At 37.6% G+C, this 16,925-nt stretch overlaps 2 protein-coding genes across 6 annotated transcripts in view; both read left to right on the top strand.

The window, feature by feature from the left end:
• Positions 1-10,887, top strand: part of LOC139114659 (arylsulfatase J-like) — a 40,482-nt gene extending 29,595 nt beyond the window's left edge. For all 5 annotated transcript variants that reach the window (XM_070676512.1, XM_070676511.1, XM_070676510.1 and 2 more), the window contains 10 exons: positions 499-563; positions 872-973; positions 1,307-1,370; positions 1,739-1,836; positions 2,817-2,959; positions 6,976-7,037; positions 7,607-7,721; positions 8,413-8,456; positions 9,182-9,280; positions 9,582-10,887. In XM_070676512.1, coding sequence (XP_070532613.1) covers positions 499-563; positions 872-973; positions 1,307-1,370; positions 1,739-1,836; positions 2,817-2,959; positions 6,976-7,037; positions 7,607-7,721; positions 8,413-8,456; positions 9,182-9,280; positions 9,582-9,760 — 971 coding nt within the window. In that variant the 3' untranslated portion in view covers positions 9,761-10,887. The remainder of the gene's footprint in view (positions 1-498; positions 564-871; positions 974-1,306; positions 1,371-1,738; positions 1,837-2,816; positions 2,960-6,975; positions 7,038-7,606; positions 7,722-8,412; positions 8,457-9,181; positions 9,281-9,581) is intronic.
• Positions 10,888-11,200: 313 nt separating this feature from the next.
• LOC139114662 (uncharacterized) lies at positions 11,201-14,413 on the top strand. The gene is made up of 5 exons (XM_070676517.1): positions 11,201-11,312; positions 11,865-11,984; positions 12,295-12,399; positions 12,915-13,672; positions 13,935-14,413. The coding sequence occupies exons 1-4, from the start codon at positions 11,277-11,279 to the stop codon at positions 13,551-13,553; spliced, it is 900 nt and encodes a 299-aa protein (XP_070532618.1). The 5' UTR covers positions 11,201-11,276; the 3' UTR covers positions 13,554-13,672; positions 13,935-14,413.
• The last annotated feature ends 2,512 nt before the right edge of the window (positions 14,414-16,925 follow it).

The raw sequence follows: 16,925 nt of genomic DNA, 5'->3' as shown, positions 1-16,925 counted from the left end.
CAAATACTGGAGATTTCAACAAACTTTTGGGACCAGACTAAGAAATTGTAGTTAATACATTTGACACTTAAGGAAGTATGCACCTCAAAAGTGAAAGACTTAAACTTTTGCTCAAACTTTCCTTAATGAAACTTTCAGCCATTCTCTTACTAAATCAAAAATAAAAATCGGGGATCACAATACAAATTTTGGTACTAGAGAAACAAATAGCGCAAGTTTTCCCAAAATTTAAAATTCAAAATAGCCGCCATCCCACACTGTGTTAACTCCATGGAGACAAAATAAAATTTTCGATTTTCGAAAAACTAAGAGGATGAAAAAATTTCTTACACCAGGAGCTTTAAAATGAACCCCCACGAGTGGTTATCCCAATATCTGTCCCCGAGGCGGGTGCTACCTCAAAACTGATATAATGAAAAAAATAACATATAAATCACGGTTTTCACCGTTCAATGCAGAGATTAAGTTTTCAAGTCCTTTACATATATTTGGTTCTAGCTGGATACCTTGATCTCCATGACAACATGGATCCCGACAGGACCAAAAGCGGAATTTATTCCACGGTAGGTCAAAATATCTCCTCATGGCTAAATCTCTGCTGTGTCAGCTTGCATAAATGTATTAAACGCAGCGTCACATCTATACTGATGGAGTAGTTTATCATCATTATAATGTAGCTTGCCTGTAGCTACCGCTATGTAGTGATAAGTTTCTAAATCCATATCTGATCATACACTCGTTATCTTTGGAGATGAATTCATTTCCACATTACTCGTTACTCGCTTGCTACTTTTTCCGGGTTCGACGTGTCAATCGTTAGCAGAATAAACAGTGCACAGTTACTCTCTGTCAAATACTTTTTCTGTTGCAGTACCTGTACACTGACAAAGCTGTCGAATTCATAGAAGATCATGACAAAACGAACCCTATGTTTCTATATGTAGCCTATCAAAGCGTGCACACTCCAGTACAGGTAGATCCCAACTACTCTCTCTTCCGTTCAAACAATAGGAGTCAAATTAGTAAATCATAAAGTAAACTATTCCTAGGTGTTTATGCCTTGAAAATGTAAAGTTAATAGCTTAATCTCTTACAGTAAAATATTGATGACGTGCTAATGCACTGGTGAAAATTAAAGGCATGTGTTGGCACCAGATTGTCTCACAAGAAAATTTACCAATCCTCTTACAGGCTAGAACAAAGGCGATCCCAGGGATCGCGAGCAATGCCTTTAAGATCATATGGGTTACCCATTGGATGTGCTTTCTATAGGATATAATGTGTCTAAACTTCTTTAATATCCTAGGTTCCACAAAAATACTTCGACATGTATCCATCCATGAAGAACGAAACTCGAAGGACACTGCTTGGTGAGACAAAAATAAGTTATCCTATTCTGGGTTCTTCAATATTAAACAAGGGGACTTGCTCTACAGTGTGAAATTGACGCGGCCTATCGCTGAGGGCATAATGTGTTTGTTCGGTTGTGAAGTCAGAGACATAAGATGTTTTGGATCTAGCGTTGTCCATGTTTTTGCACGCCTCGTTTTCATCCTCGTCGGCTGGGCATATCGGCAAGATACAGTATAAGTTGACACTATCCTGGGGGTATGTTTGTATTCATTCACGATGAAAGGCGCCTCACCCACGCACTGATTAATACCACAAGATCGAATCGACTGTTTTTTTTAAGTCAACAGAATTCACATCACGACTTTTAACGTTTCTTTCATCGTAGGTATGGTCTCAGCTATAGATGACGGAGTTGCAAAAATCGTCGAAGCACTGAAGCAAAATGGAATGTGGAAGAACACTTTAATTGTATTTTCGTCTGACGTAAGTCACACTCACACGCGCCTCGGTCAATTTGTTTGCAATACTCGTATTAATAAATCATAACAAATATTTAGTGTTGCCTTTTTCTTTGACAAGAATAGCTAATACATGTTTTACAGCAACTGCAACCGTGTAATTTGAATTTTGATGAATCATTGCGTTAGTTTTTCTTCCAAAGATTAATTATATATATGTATATATACATATATATATATATATATATATATATATATATATATATATATATATATATAACTATATATATATATATATATATATATATATATATATATATATATATATATATATATATATATATATATATATATATATATATATAACTGTAAAAGTTTTAAATGTAACAGGTTCTCCAATGTTGTGTAGCATGGAAATATAATGCAGAAACTAATGAGAAAAGTATACAACTACATGTGATTGTCTCTACACTGCAAATTGTTGGGGCTTTGAAAAAATGACCTATGTAGGATTCGAACCCACCTCAGATTCAACACTGCTTAGTGTAGCGTTGAATCTGAGGCCTCTTTCGGCGAAGATAAAAGCCAACAAGAATATCTCACTCCAAAAACCAACTTGAACTGATTCGTTAGCTCAGTTCATATATTCGCAATGTATAAAACTTGTGTAATCACTTCAAAATTTCCTTTTACATTTATTCTTTGGTGCAGCTTTGCGTCGAACACTTTATTCCTCTAAGAAGTTTTGTATGAGTAAAAGATGCCCGTAATCTTGGCGCCATTTTTGATTTTGCAGTTTGCGGATTCAGAGATGGCATTTTTAAGGCCAATACTTTAGCGTGGGAAATGGAGTTCATTGATCACTGGATGTGTTCTTTAAAAGTAGGACTGTTTTACATCCTAATGAGCACCTCCATTATTACCATAACCATTGGAAACTATGATAGTGTTATCTTCATTATTATGATCTTTGTTGTCGTATTTGGGACGACGTATCAATTACAGAATGGAGGAGCACAGAGTGCAATATCGCAAAGTAGCAACTGGCCTCTGCTTGGTTCAAAACTTCAACTCTTTGAAGGCGGCACTCGGGTTGTCGGATTTGTCCACGGCGATATGCTTCCGAATTCAGGATACCGATATAATGGGTCAGTAAACACCTGTTGCCGTTTTATTGAATGACTTCAATAAAGAGATTCTTTGCATGGTGTAAGATTATTACACACTTGTTAACGAGCATATCCTCTATGTTACAGCAAACTTCTTAATGCAAAACGAATTCATTTTGAAAAGTACACCTTGTTACGGATATAGTGCATTCATCCAGGTTTTTAAGAATATCTTATGTACATCAACTGACGTCGATATTGATGATTGAAACACTGCAGGTTAATGATAAATTATTTCGAACAGAACGGAGTGAAAAATAACGTGTTTATGATAATTTTGAAAAATGACGAAAACACCATTTTATGTTTGGTATATATCAAGATTAAATTAAACATGTTTAATTGCATAAAAACCAAATTGACGTGGAACTGTCTGAATCAGGGAGTTGCCAGAGATAGGTCGTCGGGATATATACATAGAGAATTAGCTCCCAGTTTTCGTCGGCATATATGTTGGCTATACCATGTAATCACGACAAAGCAGCAACATTAAATGATCAGCACAACGCAAACTGCAGCAATGACATTTATTACAGAGTATAGAGCTCTAGAAATCGCCAACTGTGTTTCTCATGTAGCAATACTAAATGCTGATATATGGACTCTACCACAGTCCCGCCACACACCTGTTAACCGGTGTGTGGAGGGACTGTGACTCTACAAAAAACCTGACGTTGTCAAGTGTGCATTATCACAGAGCAACTATAGGGCCGACTCGCAGCGATTTCAGAGCTGTTATCCAATTGGGTGGCTGAATCTTACCAATATAATGAAAACAATACAAATAGACTCCCTAAGTGCCTGTGAATAGTGACAATCGACCAATCAGATATAACCTTGCAAACGCGCTGCGACTATATGTCAGCCGCAACTATATGTGGTAGGCTTTCTGTAGTTGTCCGTGTCCACTACGAATGCGATGTGTGATATTTTGTACTCGTTGTGTGATGGCGAATCAGTTTGTTAGATTAATCAATCAATCAATCTAAAGCATTTATAAAGAACCAGTATTCAGTATGACGTGTAGGAGATGCAAAGCAGACAAGGAAAAGAGTTAAAAAGTCGCAAAGCACTTCTAGAGAGATCACACTTGTAACCTCCATAAATGTAATAATCTCCATAAATGTAATATTAACCACAATTGTAACAAAATCAACCACAAAGGTAATAAAACAGTCAACCATTAATGTAACAACCCGGAACCACAAATGTAATATATAAAATAACCATAAATGTAATAAATCTCAACCATAAATGTAATACACTTTAACTTGTATATATGATTATTTGTTTATCAATGCCCTGAGTACATAATTAATAAGACTAGTGCAATGTTATTGCATACTTTCCTGAAACTAGCTTTCCTTTCCGAAGCACAGAAAAGAATACATTGAGAACACTTTCAGAAAAGGTAAAGGAAGTGGAACAGCAGTTCAAAACACTAATGATGACATGATAAGGAAGCGTCATAAAACTCGTCAACCATCAGCGATACCACACAAAGTTTACAACAGACGACTAAGAATGAACAACGGAGAAAAATACAACCTTATAACAGGAACGTATGATACAAAACATGTTGACGAGAACATATATCCACATTTCAGTCTCATAAACACACTACCTTGAACACAATAGAACAAAATTAGACATCCTAACATCCCCAGTGAAGGAACAAAGTGGGACAACATAGGAATACAGACAATCTGTCAATTATTAAACACAATTTATCCACTAAAGATGAATTTGAGACGACTGATGAAGGAAGTATGGCAAATTTTCGAAAAACAGCGTGAAAGGATTGTATTGTTTTACAGTTACTCCACTCTGGAGTAGAGAGACTGCACTGACACACAGATTCCAGCTGTGTTTCAACGTGGCCAACGATATCAGTTCTATACACAAAACAGCGAAACGTAAATTCACTTTCAAAACACACTATAAACGCAAACAATTAAGATATGAACAGTATGTAGAGTTGCTTTCTTTTATTACATAAATAAATATTTAAGGGCCAATTCTTAAATTGCGATGACAAAATTGATTTATTACATTTATGGTTGACAAGTATGACATTCATGGGTGATTTATTTATTACATTTATGGTTACGATTCATTACAATTATGGTTGCTGTTTTTATTACACTTATGGTTGATTTTTGTTACATTTATGGGGCGATATTACATTTATGGGTGCATTTTATTACAATTATGGTTGATGTTACATTTATGGAGATTATTACATTTATGGAGGTTACAACACTTCAAGCTCTCCGTACCTTTCAGTGATAGCTAAACGGACCAGAAGGAAACATTATTTATAGTATATATATATTTATATGATATTTAGGGCACTGGCAATCTCTCCATCACGACTGGTGATGGAGGAACTGTGCGAGTGTACAGATAAATACAAAGAGGGGATTTTAAAAAGAATGTTTGATTATGCACATATGGTTGTGTAATCAATAATGTTATTACTTAGAACAAGTAGGAACTTTTCGCTTGGTGTTCACCAGCTGTGACATCCCATGATACTAAAATCTTCATTCGAAATCCGATCAGACAGAGATATTAATGTTATAATTTAACCATTGATGGAAAGTGATGTTATTTATGACATTTGTAACATTTCCGTATTCGCTCGCTAATATAAGGAAAAAAATCACACCTGGTTGTATAGCTAATTCAGTGTGAGCAGCCATTTTGTTACGATTCCGTATTTATGTAGATATGTGACTAACTTACATCGTGTAGGGTAATGATTTCTATCAATTATATGGATATGTTTGTCTTCGCCGGAGCAAAATTAGTTGTGAAGTAGAACATACGCATGCGCGACAACGAGCAGTCGAATATGTCATAAAGGCACGCACCTTTGGTAAAGAGACATGATAATAATAATATTTATTTCTTACTCGCACTACAAATACTCTCAGTGCGATTTACACATTAAAAAAACAAACAAACACTAAAACACCAGCCACTGCAAAATAAGAAAATGAAAACAAACAATATCAAAATCTGTAAACACCTGTACCATTCTCGTACATGACTTGAGGTAATAAAAAAAAAAAAGACGGAGAAAATGATAAAAGCAGCCGAACAAATTAAATAGTCCCCCAAAATTACCATACAGAGGATGATCCTAATAACTCAATCACAAATAGCACTGATCAAAACGATGACTTTTTTAAAGACGTTTAAAACAGTCAACAGAGAATGCTCTCTGCCCATATGCCTTATTAAATTTTCCATGAGATGGCACCAACCGCAAAGAGTTAGCTGATCTGAGATCTATGACTGGGTGTAAATTTCAAGCAAAGCAACCAAATAAAGTGGTGCGAAGCGATGAGTAGTTTTAAAGGCAGTTAACAAAATTTTGAATTTGATACGAGCATCAACCGGCAGCCGGTGCAGATCAATAAAAACAGGTGTGATGTGATGAGACCCCACTTGTCTCCCCAAAAGAAGAGGTTTTCTTCCTTGAATGTTATATTTACAAATTAAGATGTAAAACAGACACTTATTGCGTACTTAGAGATAAAATATCAAACTGTTGTATTGTATCCCAAAACTTCAACGTAGCGGATCCAGAGTTTCAGTATACTGAAGAACAACATAACTTCTCGCGTGAAACAAAAAAATTACATAAATAATTTGAAAAGATAAAAACTTTAGTCTTTTAAGGGTCATGCAGTGCCAGAAGTACATCGCTCCTTTAGACCTCAGGGAAAAGCAATGTATTCTTGAGATTCACAGTCCCTACATATGGGTAAGATACTGACACTACAGCACTCATGACCAGACAAAATAAGCATTGGTTTTCTTGTCGCATGATTTTGTCTTACGAATGACAGCACAGAGCGAGCATTTATTGTGTTATAAACTGACGCTTTATATCCTATAACCGGCAAATTGACTTGAAAAGGTTACTTTGTGAGAAAACAGACCGATAGCCGAGCGTATTACACCGGTTTTCTTTCTTACCACAGAATGATACATTTTGTTGACTGGTATCCGACACTCGTGGGTCTTGCAGGAGGCGAAATAACAGGTCAGTTTATCTGATGTGCATGGGATACAAAGTTTCGTTCTGTCACAGTCTTACCAAACGCTTGCAACTATTAGTATGGCAAAGGGTATATACAGCGACTAAGGAAGCTGGTTGACCAATATGTAGAGAACTGCTTTACGTAAACGATAGATAGATGGGTAGGCCTGCAAGTTGGCAGGTGAATAGGAAATGTGTGTGGGTCGGTCGAATAGGGTGATATCGATGGATCCGTTTACATCACATGTAGGGTAAGAGCCTTGGGACGTACTTTAAGTTTGCTATATATTCAGAGGATCTTCCAGCCCTAGGATTTTTACATTCCTCACTAGGGCGTTATCAATGTTGATATGTGACTCTCAATCGTTCATTATACGTAATGTTTGGCACAAGGCACACCCTCTGATAAATTCCAAACAAAAGCTATACCTTTCTGAATTCTGTTGAGGGTCGGGGAACGAGAACATGTACTGGCGTTCCTGAGATCAAATGGCTGTGGTGGATATATGCAACGTTTGAAGACTACATGTATTTCTGGCTATTGAAATATCATCTTTTGTGAAATTGTGTAGATCCCGAAGTAGATGGTATTGACGTGTGGAGGGCTTTGTCTACGAATGCGCCATCACCGAGGAAGGAATTTGTTTACAACGTAATTGATCAGCCATTTCTCTGTGAAGCAATACGGTAAAATATTCTTCTCTTCTGCAGAGCTTCCGTGTTCCGTAATCGCATCAATTGACTCGTCTTATAGGAAGTTTTTTGTATGACGTTCTAATCCTAAAAAAGATACTCGCACTGTCCTCAAATGACCTTTTTATGAAAATTAGATGATGCAATGCGAGCATGTAAAGACGGAATACCGTCACATAAATGACAAACGCTGGGGTCAATGAGAATACAATTTACTCGATTTGTTAATGAGAGTCGGCTTCAAAGTGGTACTTTGTAAAAAGGTCTCTAAACTTGGAGAGCAACATATATGGGATACACCATCAGTTTATCTACATCAATTGTATGCATAGTCTTACTTAAAACTTACTATCCCAAGTATTTTGGTTATTTTTAGTTCACACTAAAAATTTATTTCAGTTCGGTGAATTGACTACTAAAACTCGTCTGGTGCCAGTCCTATACTCTGTTTCCCTACTTATGCACGCTACAAAAATACTTTGATTTCATAATTTTCAAGAACATACCAGGAAAATATCACCGCGATGTTGATATATTTAGGTATGCAAGCGGGACCTTGGCAGGTTCTTGATTACCTTTGAAATCAGTTCAACCGCAAATATGACGATATTGTACGTAAAAAAATGATAGTATTATTACAGCAATGGCGGAATATCACATTTTAGTCATGCATTATTTTCATTAGGGTTGACGATTACAAATTAATCAAAGGGGCATGTGGAGAGTACGGTAAGTACCTTGACCATTGTGAGGTTCGCCTTTACAAATTACGATAATTCTTTGAAGTTTGGCGGCCTGAAACCCCATTATATTTACAATGTATACGTTTTTATTTACTTGGCGGTTAATACCGTTTTCTATAAATTCTACGAGCTCGAGTAAGCGCCGTAAAGACCTGAAAGCTTTTTTATATTATAATAAGGCAGAATGCACCCAGGGGACAGATATTCAGATTCTCAAAAGTTTACATTCTGATCTACTACTTGTGTGAGCTCATTTTGAAGCTCTTGGAGCAAATAAAATTTCACCATCCTATTTTTGGGAAAATCAAAAGTGAACTTTTTCCAATAGAGTAAACACAGAGATGATAAGCTTAATCAATTGAAACATCGGTAAATGAAGGTAATTTGTTTCTCTGGCGCCGATATTTGCGAGGTTGCCCTTAATTTTAATTCTTGATTTTGAATACGAATTTTTCAAAGTTTCCCAAACGAAACTTTGAGCTAAGGTTTAGGTCTTTCGACTTTCGAGGCGCATAATACCTTATATAAGTGCAGTACACTGATACACTGATCTTACAGTAAAGTGGCTTAATCAAAACTTGAGTCAACCGGAATTTTGGAACACAAGATTTGTAAAGAGGCATTCTTTGAACTTACACGTCAAAACCAGTTTACAACGCCGACGGAGAGAGACATATTTGTCGTAACAACAGTGATTTAATATATTCACAGCATGCAGAGTACCCCCAATAGAAATGGACGGCAAATTAGGCGACCCGTATTGTTTTGTTTCGTGGCGTCCTGATAGCATTTACCTCTACAATTTGAAGGGTAAGTGAAAGTGTATACACACATGTATAAATGTATATGTCACTAGGTATGGAAGATAGCGTGGCTTTGTAATTGATGACAAAATAATTATTTACTCTCTGACACGCAATGAAGTCATACCTTAAAGATTGAAAATTAGAAAGCAAAGACAAAATGGATTCGTAAACTTGAATAGATTTTCGTCGTATGGAATTGATAATCATTTAGGCTTATGCAGTACATTCTCAAGGTTTGCAATAAATGTCGCCAACTTGTTTCTGTCTATAAAAATCATTTTAATGTGGTTTTTGTTCATCTGCAGATGATCCGACAGAGCATCATAATCTAGCCGAGAAAATGCCTAAAAAAGTACAAAAATTAACAGAGAGATTGGAAGAATATAAAAGGAAATTCGTACCTTCGTTTAGCACCGACGATACACGGGTCAAACAGGGGCGACCGAACAATTTTGGCGGAGTTTATTCGCCTGGTTGGTGTTGACTCCACATGACATTTTACCGACGGACAAGTCTATCTTCCGTGTAATTTTTGCTTTGAAACACGGAATTCGGTTAAGAGAAAATGCGGACATCTAGAACAATTCAGAACTTTGCAGAATCACATGGCAACTTTTGTTTCCAAGGCCAGCAGCTGGAAAATTTGATGATTTTGTTCATTGTTTTGTTTTGTATACCGATTGCAAGTTCTTGTTCTACTCCACAAAGCATTACTATGTGGCTTATCAACACAGCGCCCATACGTGTTAAATGCACTAGCTGTTATTGTTTACCCTTTGGATTCTAGTTCGGACCAGAATTCACCTGTCAACAATTTTTTACACATGTATAAGCTTACGGGTTGAGTTGACATTATGGAAAGCCATGACTGACTTAAGTGGTCTAATATCATATTGTTATGAGCATTAACAAGTTGTGATGTGCATTCAACATATTGTTTAAAGCATTACCAGTGTTGTCCTAGGAATTACCTGTGTTGCCCTTGGCATTTAGGATGTTGTGCTAAGCATTTAATATGTTGTCGTAGGTATTCAATATGTTGTAGTAGGCATTCAATATGTTGTTGTTAGCGTTAGATTTTCTTTCTGTGGCAGTGGCACCCAAGGTGTCCTTCTTTTTTTGCAACAACATCTTGCGGAAAACATTGCTGCCGGTACTGGTTCTGTTCCCTGAACATATCAAATTAATTCTTATCTGCGCTGAAATTCGGATGTCAATAATGACATTGGGCATTACACAGGTAGAGATGACAAGTTGACGACTAAGGATTTCAATTATTATTTATTGGACTGGATCACTCACATAAAAAGTACATTTCGAATGGAACTCTGTAATTTCATATTGCAATTCTGTGCAAATGAAACCCTTTCATTGTCCATAAGTTTGGTCTGCTTGACATTTACATTGTATACTTCTTCGAAAATCGTCTTGGATAGATATACGGGTACAAATGCACTGCCACACCCATCTCCAAATGCTATGCTGTGTTGACGTTGACTTCACATTCTACGAACAAATTTCAATTGTTCCTCTATGAATCTTCTATGGCTTTTCGTATGAACATAAATGACATGATCAAAATGCTGTAAATAAAGTCCCAATAGATATGTCACACCCCTTCTGTGGGATTTATGCTTCCGAATTACATGCAGCAAAGCCCTGCCATGAATGCTTTGTGCCACGATATACACACCCGAACTGTCATCCAATGAACTTTTGAGAAACTCGAGCTAATAGAACTGTCGTCCAATCAGATTCTGCGAACGCGCTACGTCACTACCATTGTGACGACACGCGAAAACAATCGAAGTTCTAAAGTTCTCAACACAACTTTGTGCCGACTTTTACCATTGCAATACTTGTATTTTCCACGAACGCTCCTCTTGCAGTCAAAGACGTTGTCATTGTTTTCAACAAGAAATCTTTCCGGATTTCAATTTTATGGTTTAAACTACTTGTTTACTCATCGTAATTCAAAATGATGGACAGTGCCTCAGTAGATGAGAAATCTGGCAATATTGTCATCCTTTACCCAGGTATGCCTCGGGAAACTTTCTTTCTTTCTTATAATTATCATTACTGTGGTATAGTCTATCTTATCTACCTCGGGGTTTCATTGTTTATTATACAACAGGTGGATACCTGACTGTGTCATGTAATTCACGATCCGTATCACTCTTTTATTTCCGGGAACAGGTAAACGACTCTGTGCGTGTACTTCACCGAGATGTACTTGAGGAATGAGGACGACTCTAATGTTTATCACATTGCCCAAACAATCTTTACTTTTTGCGAATCGGAGTTTTAAAATGCATAACGACTTTGTATGTGAAAGTATGAAAATAAGTAAAATAAAATAAATAAAAATTTTCTCACCCGATATTTTAAGAGATCGCCATCATGACAAATTTTGATTTGTACCGAGTTATTAATAAAAGGTACACACACAGTCTATGAAGTGAAACCATTTCAAATAACAGCAACTCTCGACGTCTTTTCTTCGTCCATAAAGCTATAAAAGCCAAAAGATAATTTCATATTTTGGAGAAATATGCGGACAACTAAAACTTCCTCTGATTTTCTTGCAGTCAGGAGATGTGCTTTACAGTGGTAAAGTTAAGATAAAAACAGGACGTGGCAGTTTCCAACGCTGGCGAAAGAGGAATGTTGAAATAATTTACCCATGCAGGATGAAGTTATCGAAGAAGGTAAGAACTGATTTCTCGTCGTATACCATAGAACAAACATTTAGTTAGTATTATCAACATCGTCAATGCCTGTGGCAGATATATGTTTAAATCTTTGTGCAATATTGTCAAAAGGGGTTTCTTTCATATCCATTCTACGGCGTATTAGTGTCTTTCTCTTGAATAAACGAATCGTCCTCTGAAATGAAACCTCAGCAAAAAAATTTACTCATAACATTTTATAGGATATCCCTATGATTTTAATTTTAGCGACATAGTACAATGTTTACTTCTTGGATTATTATTCTTTGTATATCATCTAACTTGACAGAAGGTCATGAAGAAAAAGGTTAAAGAGTTCAGTTTAACCACTTTTGATCGACTGGAGGATGCCCCGTGGTTTGGGTTTCGTCTCCTGGCCGAAGATGATAGCAGGGTAAGTTTTACCGTTCTTTTGTATCGATGAAATATGACGTAAATTCTAGAGACAAAAAAGGGCACTTATAAATCAGAAAGGTATTACCTACACAGATTTGAACAACCAGAAATGTTTTTTTGCTGTTCGTTGTTTTAGATGTCTACATTCAATTTCTAAATATGACCCTTATAACTGCCCGAATCTTGCGTGGCCGCTACATTGAATTAACATATTGTCAAAAATTTGACCTGTGTCACGCTATATCATCAAAGTGCGCTTCTCCCTGCCAGGAAGAACAAAAACTGTTGCACGGTAACGCAAATGTACTTTTGCTTTTATCCTGTGATGAAATACGACTTAACCTTTCATTCGGTGATATATATCACTTAATCAAAGAAATTTGGAATGCAATTAGACATTTATATACAGAAAGGAATGATACCGTCACCACAAACAATTCCTGCTTGTACATTATTAATTTTAAACATCTGAGATGAAATTAACAAAGATTCATTCTTCTTTTGTTTTTATAGAGCATCGATGTCCGTTGCACAGACCTTTACGAATACCTCAACCTCGTACATGCCCTACAGATGTTGTTGGATATGCGAAACGATGCCAGCGAGTTTGATCGGGGGATCCCCGAAGACGTGCGCAGTTCTGGTTCCCTTCATGTCGTTCGTGAAGACAATGCCGACAAAGAAAGGGACGCCGTAAATGAACTTGAATTAATACAACGCCTCGGTGAGGATTTCCCAGAGTCTGGCGATGAACTGGTGCACCAGCCACAAAGACACAGCAAATATACGCTCGCAGAAATGGAAAAGTCAAGGAAAAACACTGCCACTGCTGACGATACTGAGACACAGCATAATGCGGAGAAAGATTCTGTCTCCGTGACAGCAGACTCCGCAGAGCCTCAAAGTATCAATTTGTCCCATTCTAATTCATCCATCGCATCACTTGAGGAAATTCTTACATCCAAATCCTCTTCGGCAACGGTGAAATCAGATGACAACGAAGAGAACCAGGCTTGCAACGACGATTCAGGAGTAGTACTTAATGACATCACTCGCCAAAACCAACTTTCAGAGCCAAACCTCCGAAGAGCAAAGGGCGGCCGAACTTCAAAGAGCGGTCGACGCTATTGCCAACTACAGTGGTATCTTTGAAGATTTTTTGCGGGAAGATTACCAACATCCTCCTCCACGTCTTATTGACGTCATCAGGAACAGACTCAACAGGTTTCGAATGGCTTGTGGTAGACTGTTCCGAAGACTATTCCGAAGAAGTAAGTTCAGAGTCATGTCTCTCGCTATGATAGTGTAATAAGGACATTAATCAAAAGGCAAATCCGTAGTGCTGAGACAGATTCAGAGAATCCTTACATATTTCGGATTACAAATGACATCATTGTGCAAGAAAATTCAGAAAATTCTGGAAGGAAAAGCAATGTGTAACATTCCTCTATTAGTAGTACGGGAGCAACCATAAGAACATGTTTTTCAATATTACAATCAATCGTATACTTTCTTTATTGTTTGACATTTCAGGGCAGTGATTGGGACAATGATTTCTCCCATACTTCAGTGAATTGGGGAAGAAGATTCATTTACAAGAGCAGACGGGACAGAATCCCTTTCAGGCCGCCTATTCTACTTCGTCCACTGGACCAAAAAACCTGAATTTTGGGACACTCATCAACTATATTTGCCTTCGAGAGGCCAGCAACTAGCATGGGACATTGAGTAAATAACAGCGAAAGACGACAGATCGATACACAGCAGACGACAGAAAGACGACGGATTAAAAGAGATCCATATCGTTATACTGCTGAGAGATTAGAGAAACTCTAACCTAGCATATATTTTCTATTTTCTACTTTATTTCCAAAGTACAAAGATTGCGGTGGCGATATTTTGCTTGTATGATTATTGCATAATTCCCTATTTAACTTTTATAAGTGTTGTAGTAAATACATATTAATGAATTGTGAATCAATATATACTTCTTGATTTGTTTTTTGTTTCTATATTCGTTTGTGTGTTTGTTTTCTTTGGAAGTGACATTTGTATGTTGTGCCATCGGAGCCAGGGCCAGTACGATGTTTTTTTAGTCCCCACAGTTGATTTACTATAATGTTATCGGGTTTGATACGTTATCGGTTGTAACAGGGTACCCTCAAGAGTTACCCATGAATAAGACTTCGTGGGGGCATGCAGGAAATGTCCTCAAGGTCCATTTCCCAACTATAAGGTGTGAAATGAAAGATTGACAAACAGTATTTTTGTATATATATTCCAATCTTGAGGGAGCCCCCAGACAGGACCTCAGTAAGGCAAGGCTGAATGAGAATGCAAAGGGCTACATGAGCCCTCCCTGTGTTCCGGGCCAATACTAAGTGAATGCACCGAAGTCTTTTTGGTATACCGAACTCGCATTGAAGACTGGCAATCATACTCATTACCGTAGCCTGAAAGGGTCACGCTTATAAAGCAAGTCCACATGTTTTTTTTTATTTCATCACTTTTAATGAAAATGGTAAATATATGCACATATATGCAAAATTTGTATAAATAAGCGGCAAGGAAACCAGTGGTGGACATACATTGCTGATGGACCGACCAGGCTACGGCCTAGATGCACTTATTCTATACTACGCTACTCAAATAACCACAAGGATAAGTATGCTAGAGTTCAGTTTATTTACAGTTCTCTAATCCCGCATCAAATATTATATTCAACAACAGTATATACGTTCTAGGGACGAGTGTGAGAGCTGTACAAGCGAGTGCAAGTGCATGTGAACGTGTGGGCTGCCATGCGTGCAAATAAGCGTGCGCATGCATGTGAGAGGATGAAGAGATTACAATGGGTAAAAGAGTGATGAAAATTTCTTTTTGAGCAAGAACTACCAATATGCCCCTTTTCTTCACAATCGTAAGAAGTGATAGACTAGTTTTTATTTCTTTTATCATATGGTCTAAATCTCTCATTATCGGCCCTTGAATGACAATTTGAATTTCGACACTTTAGAGAATCTCCTCTTCTTTGTTACCCAACAATAATACCATTAGCCTCCCGGCTTCTCTACCAAAATCATTCGATTCAAATTGTCCTAGAACTGCTCTGTATCGCTGCAACTTCGGGTGTGCTGCCACCGTAGCGCGATCTCACTAGGGCCCTCAGTGCTGCATCAATCATGAGCATGTCAGGGACGGAGAATGTGCCAGGTTCAATTTTTTCAAGGGCGTCGTCCAACGAGGCAGTCTCAGTCAACTCCTGTCGTTTATTCACCTGTTTCTTTAATATCGCCAACTCTCCATCCTGTGACTCTGAGAAAAAAGAAATGCACCTATAATAGATTCAACGTCATAGTATATTCTTGCCTTTACGGCCTCTTTCCTCTCTTCAACTAAAACACGCGTGTACAATGTGGAGATACCTCTCTACATCATCAAACTTTCTCGCATGGTTATAATTAGTCCCAAAGTTTTTAATAGCAGAATACTATAACTGCCCACAATTATGCAAGCAAAGCAAGTTGTGCATAGTCATCTACGACCAAGGACAATAACAGATGCAGCAGGTGCATATATAAGCACTTGTTTATGACACGCTGAAGTTTTCTTAATGGTAAACCTTTTTTACTCCACTTTTCAACGGTTTGCGAATGTTTGTTTTTTTTTTTTAATGCGACGTAAAAGTCAATACATATATGATACTGCACTCATAATAATTATGGGGATATTGATACAGCGATGACAACCAAAGGGTCAGAAAAAACCTGGTGGAAACTCCACGTCGAAATACTAGAGGCAAATGCATAATTTTAAAGTAACGCGCCCCAAGGGCGCGCCGAAAAAAATTTAAACATACAGGTATGCCTGGTATATATATCTGATATATTAAAGTTTCGCGCTTGGAGGGGCTCTGAAAAATATGCCTTATTATTATTAAAGTTACGCGCCCAAAGGGCGCGCCGAAAAATGCAACTGAATGATGAAATTTTTGGATGGGGCGATGCATTTTAGGGAAGTATGAACCTGTGTCGAATTCAAAAACACACTAACCCCCCCTCCCCCATTTGGGCATTTCAAAAACATGGTGACCCCCTATCATCAAAGTCAAAAACAGGGTGACCCCGCCCCCATGAATCCACCGCCCCGAGGCCGAAGAAACTAACCAGCCCCGTATTGTCAGTATTGTTTGTCCTGCCTCTTCTGTCGAGTTCCTCTCTCGTTCCGTTCTACACTCTCATATGTTCCGCTTTAAAATATCGTATTTATTATGGCATCATTGTCTGCCTTTTTGTGTTTATTTTTGTTACACCTGAATCCTTATTGTGATTTCGACGTACGTAAAACGGATTGGGGTCTTACCCCCTACCCTCTCAACTTTTTGGATCGACGGCCCCTCCCACATCACTGCACATCTTTGTGTTGCGATCTTTAAACCCGAAACCGAATGAGCGTTCGAAAATGATACTGAACCATACTGCCGTTGATGGCGCACCTCAGTAAAGAATATTAATAAAAACATTC

The sequence above is a fragment of the Ptychodera flava genome, chromosome 16 (genome assembly GCF_041260155.1).
Source record: "Ptychodera flava strain L36383 chromosome 16, AS_Pfla_20210202, whole genome shotgun sequence".
NCBI lineage: Eukaryota > Metazoa > Hemichordata > Enteropneusta > Ptychoderidae > Ptychodera > Ptychodera flava.
The sequence above is the reverse complement of the archived record's forward strand: the minus strand, read 5'-3'. Positions and strand labels throughout refer to the sequence as shown.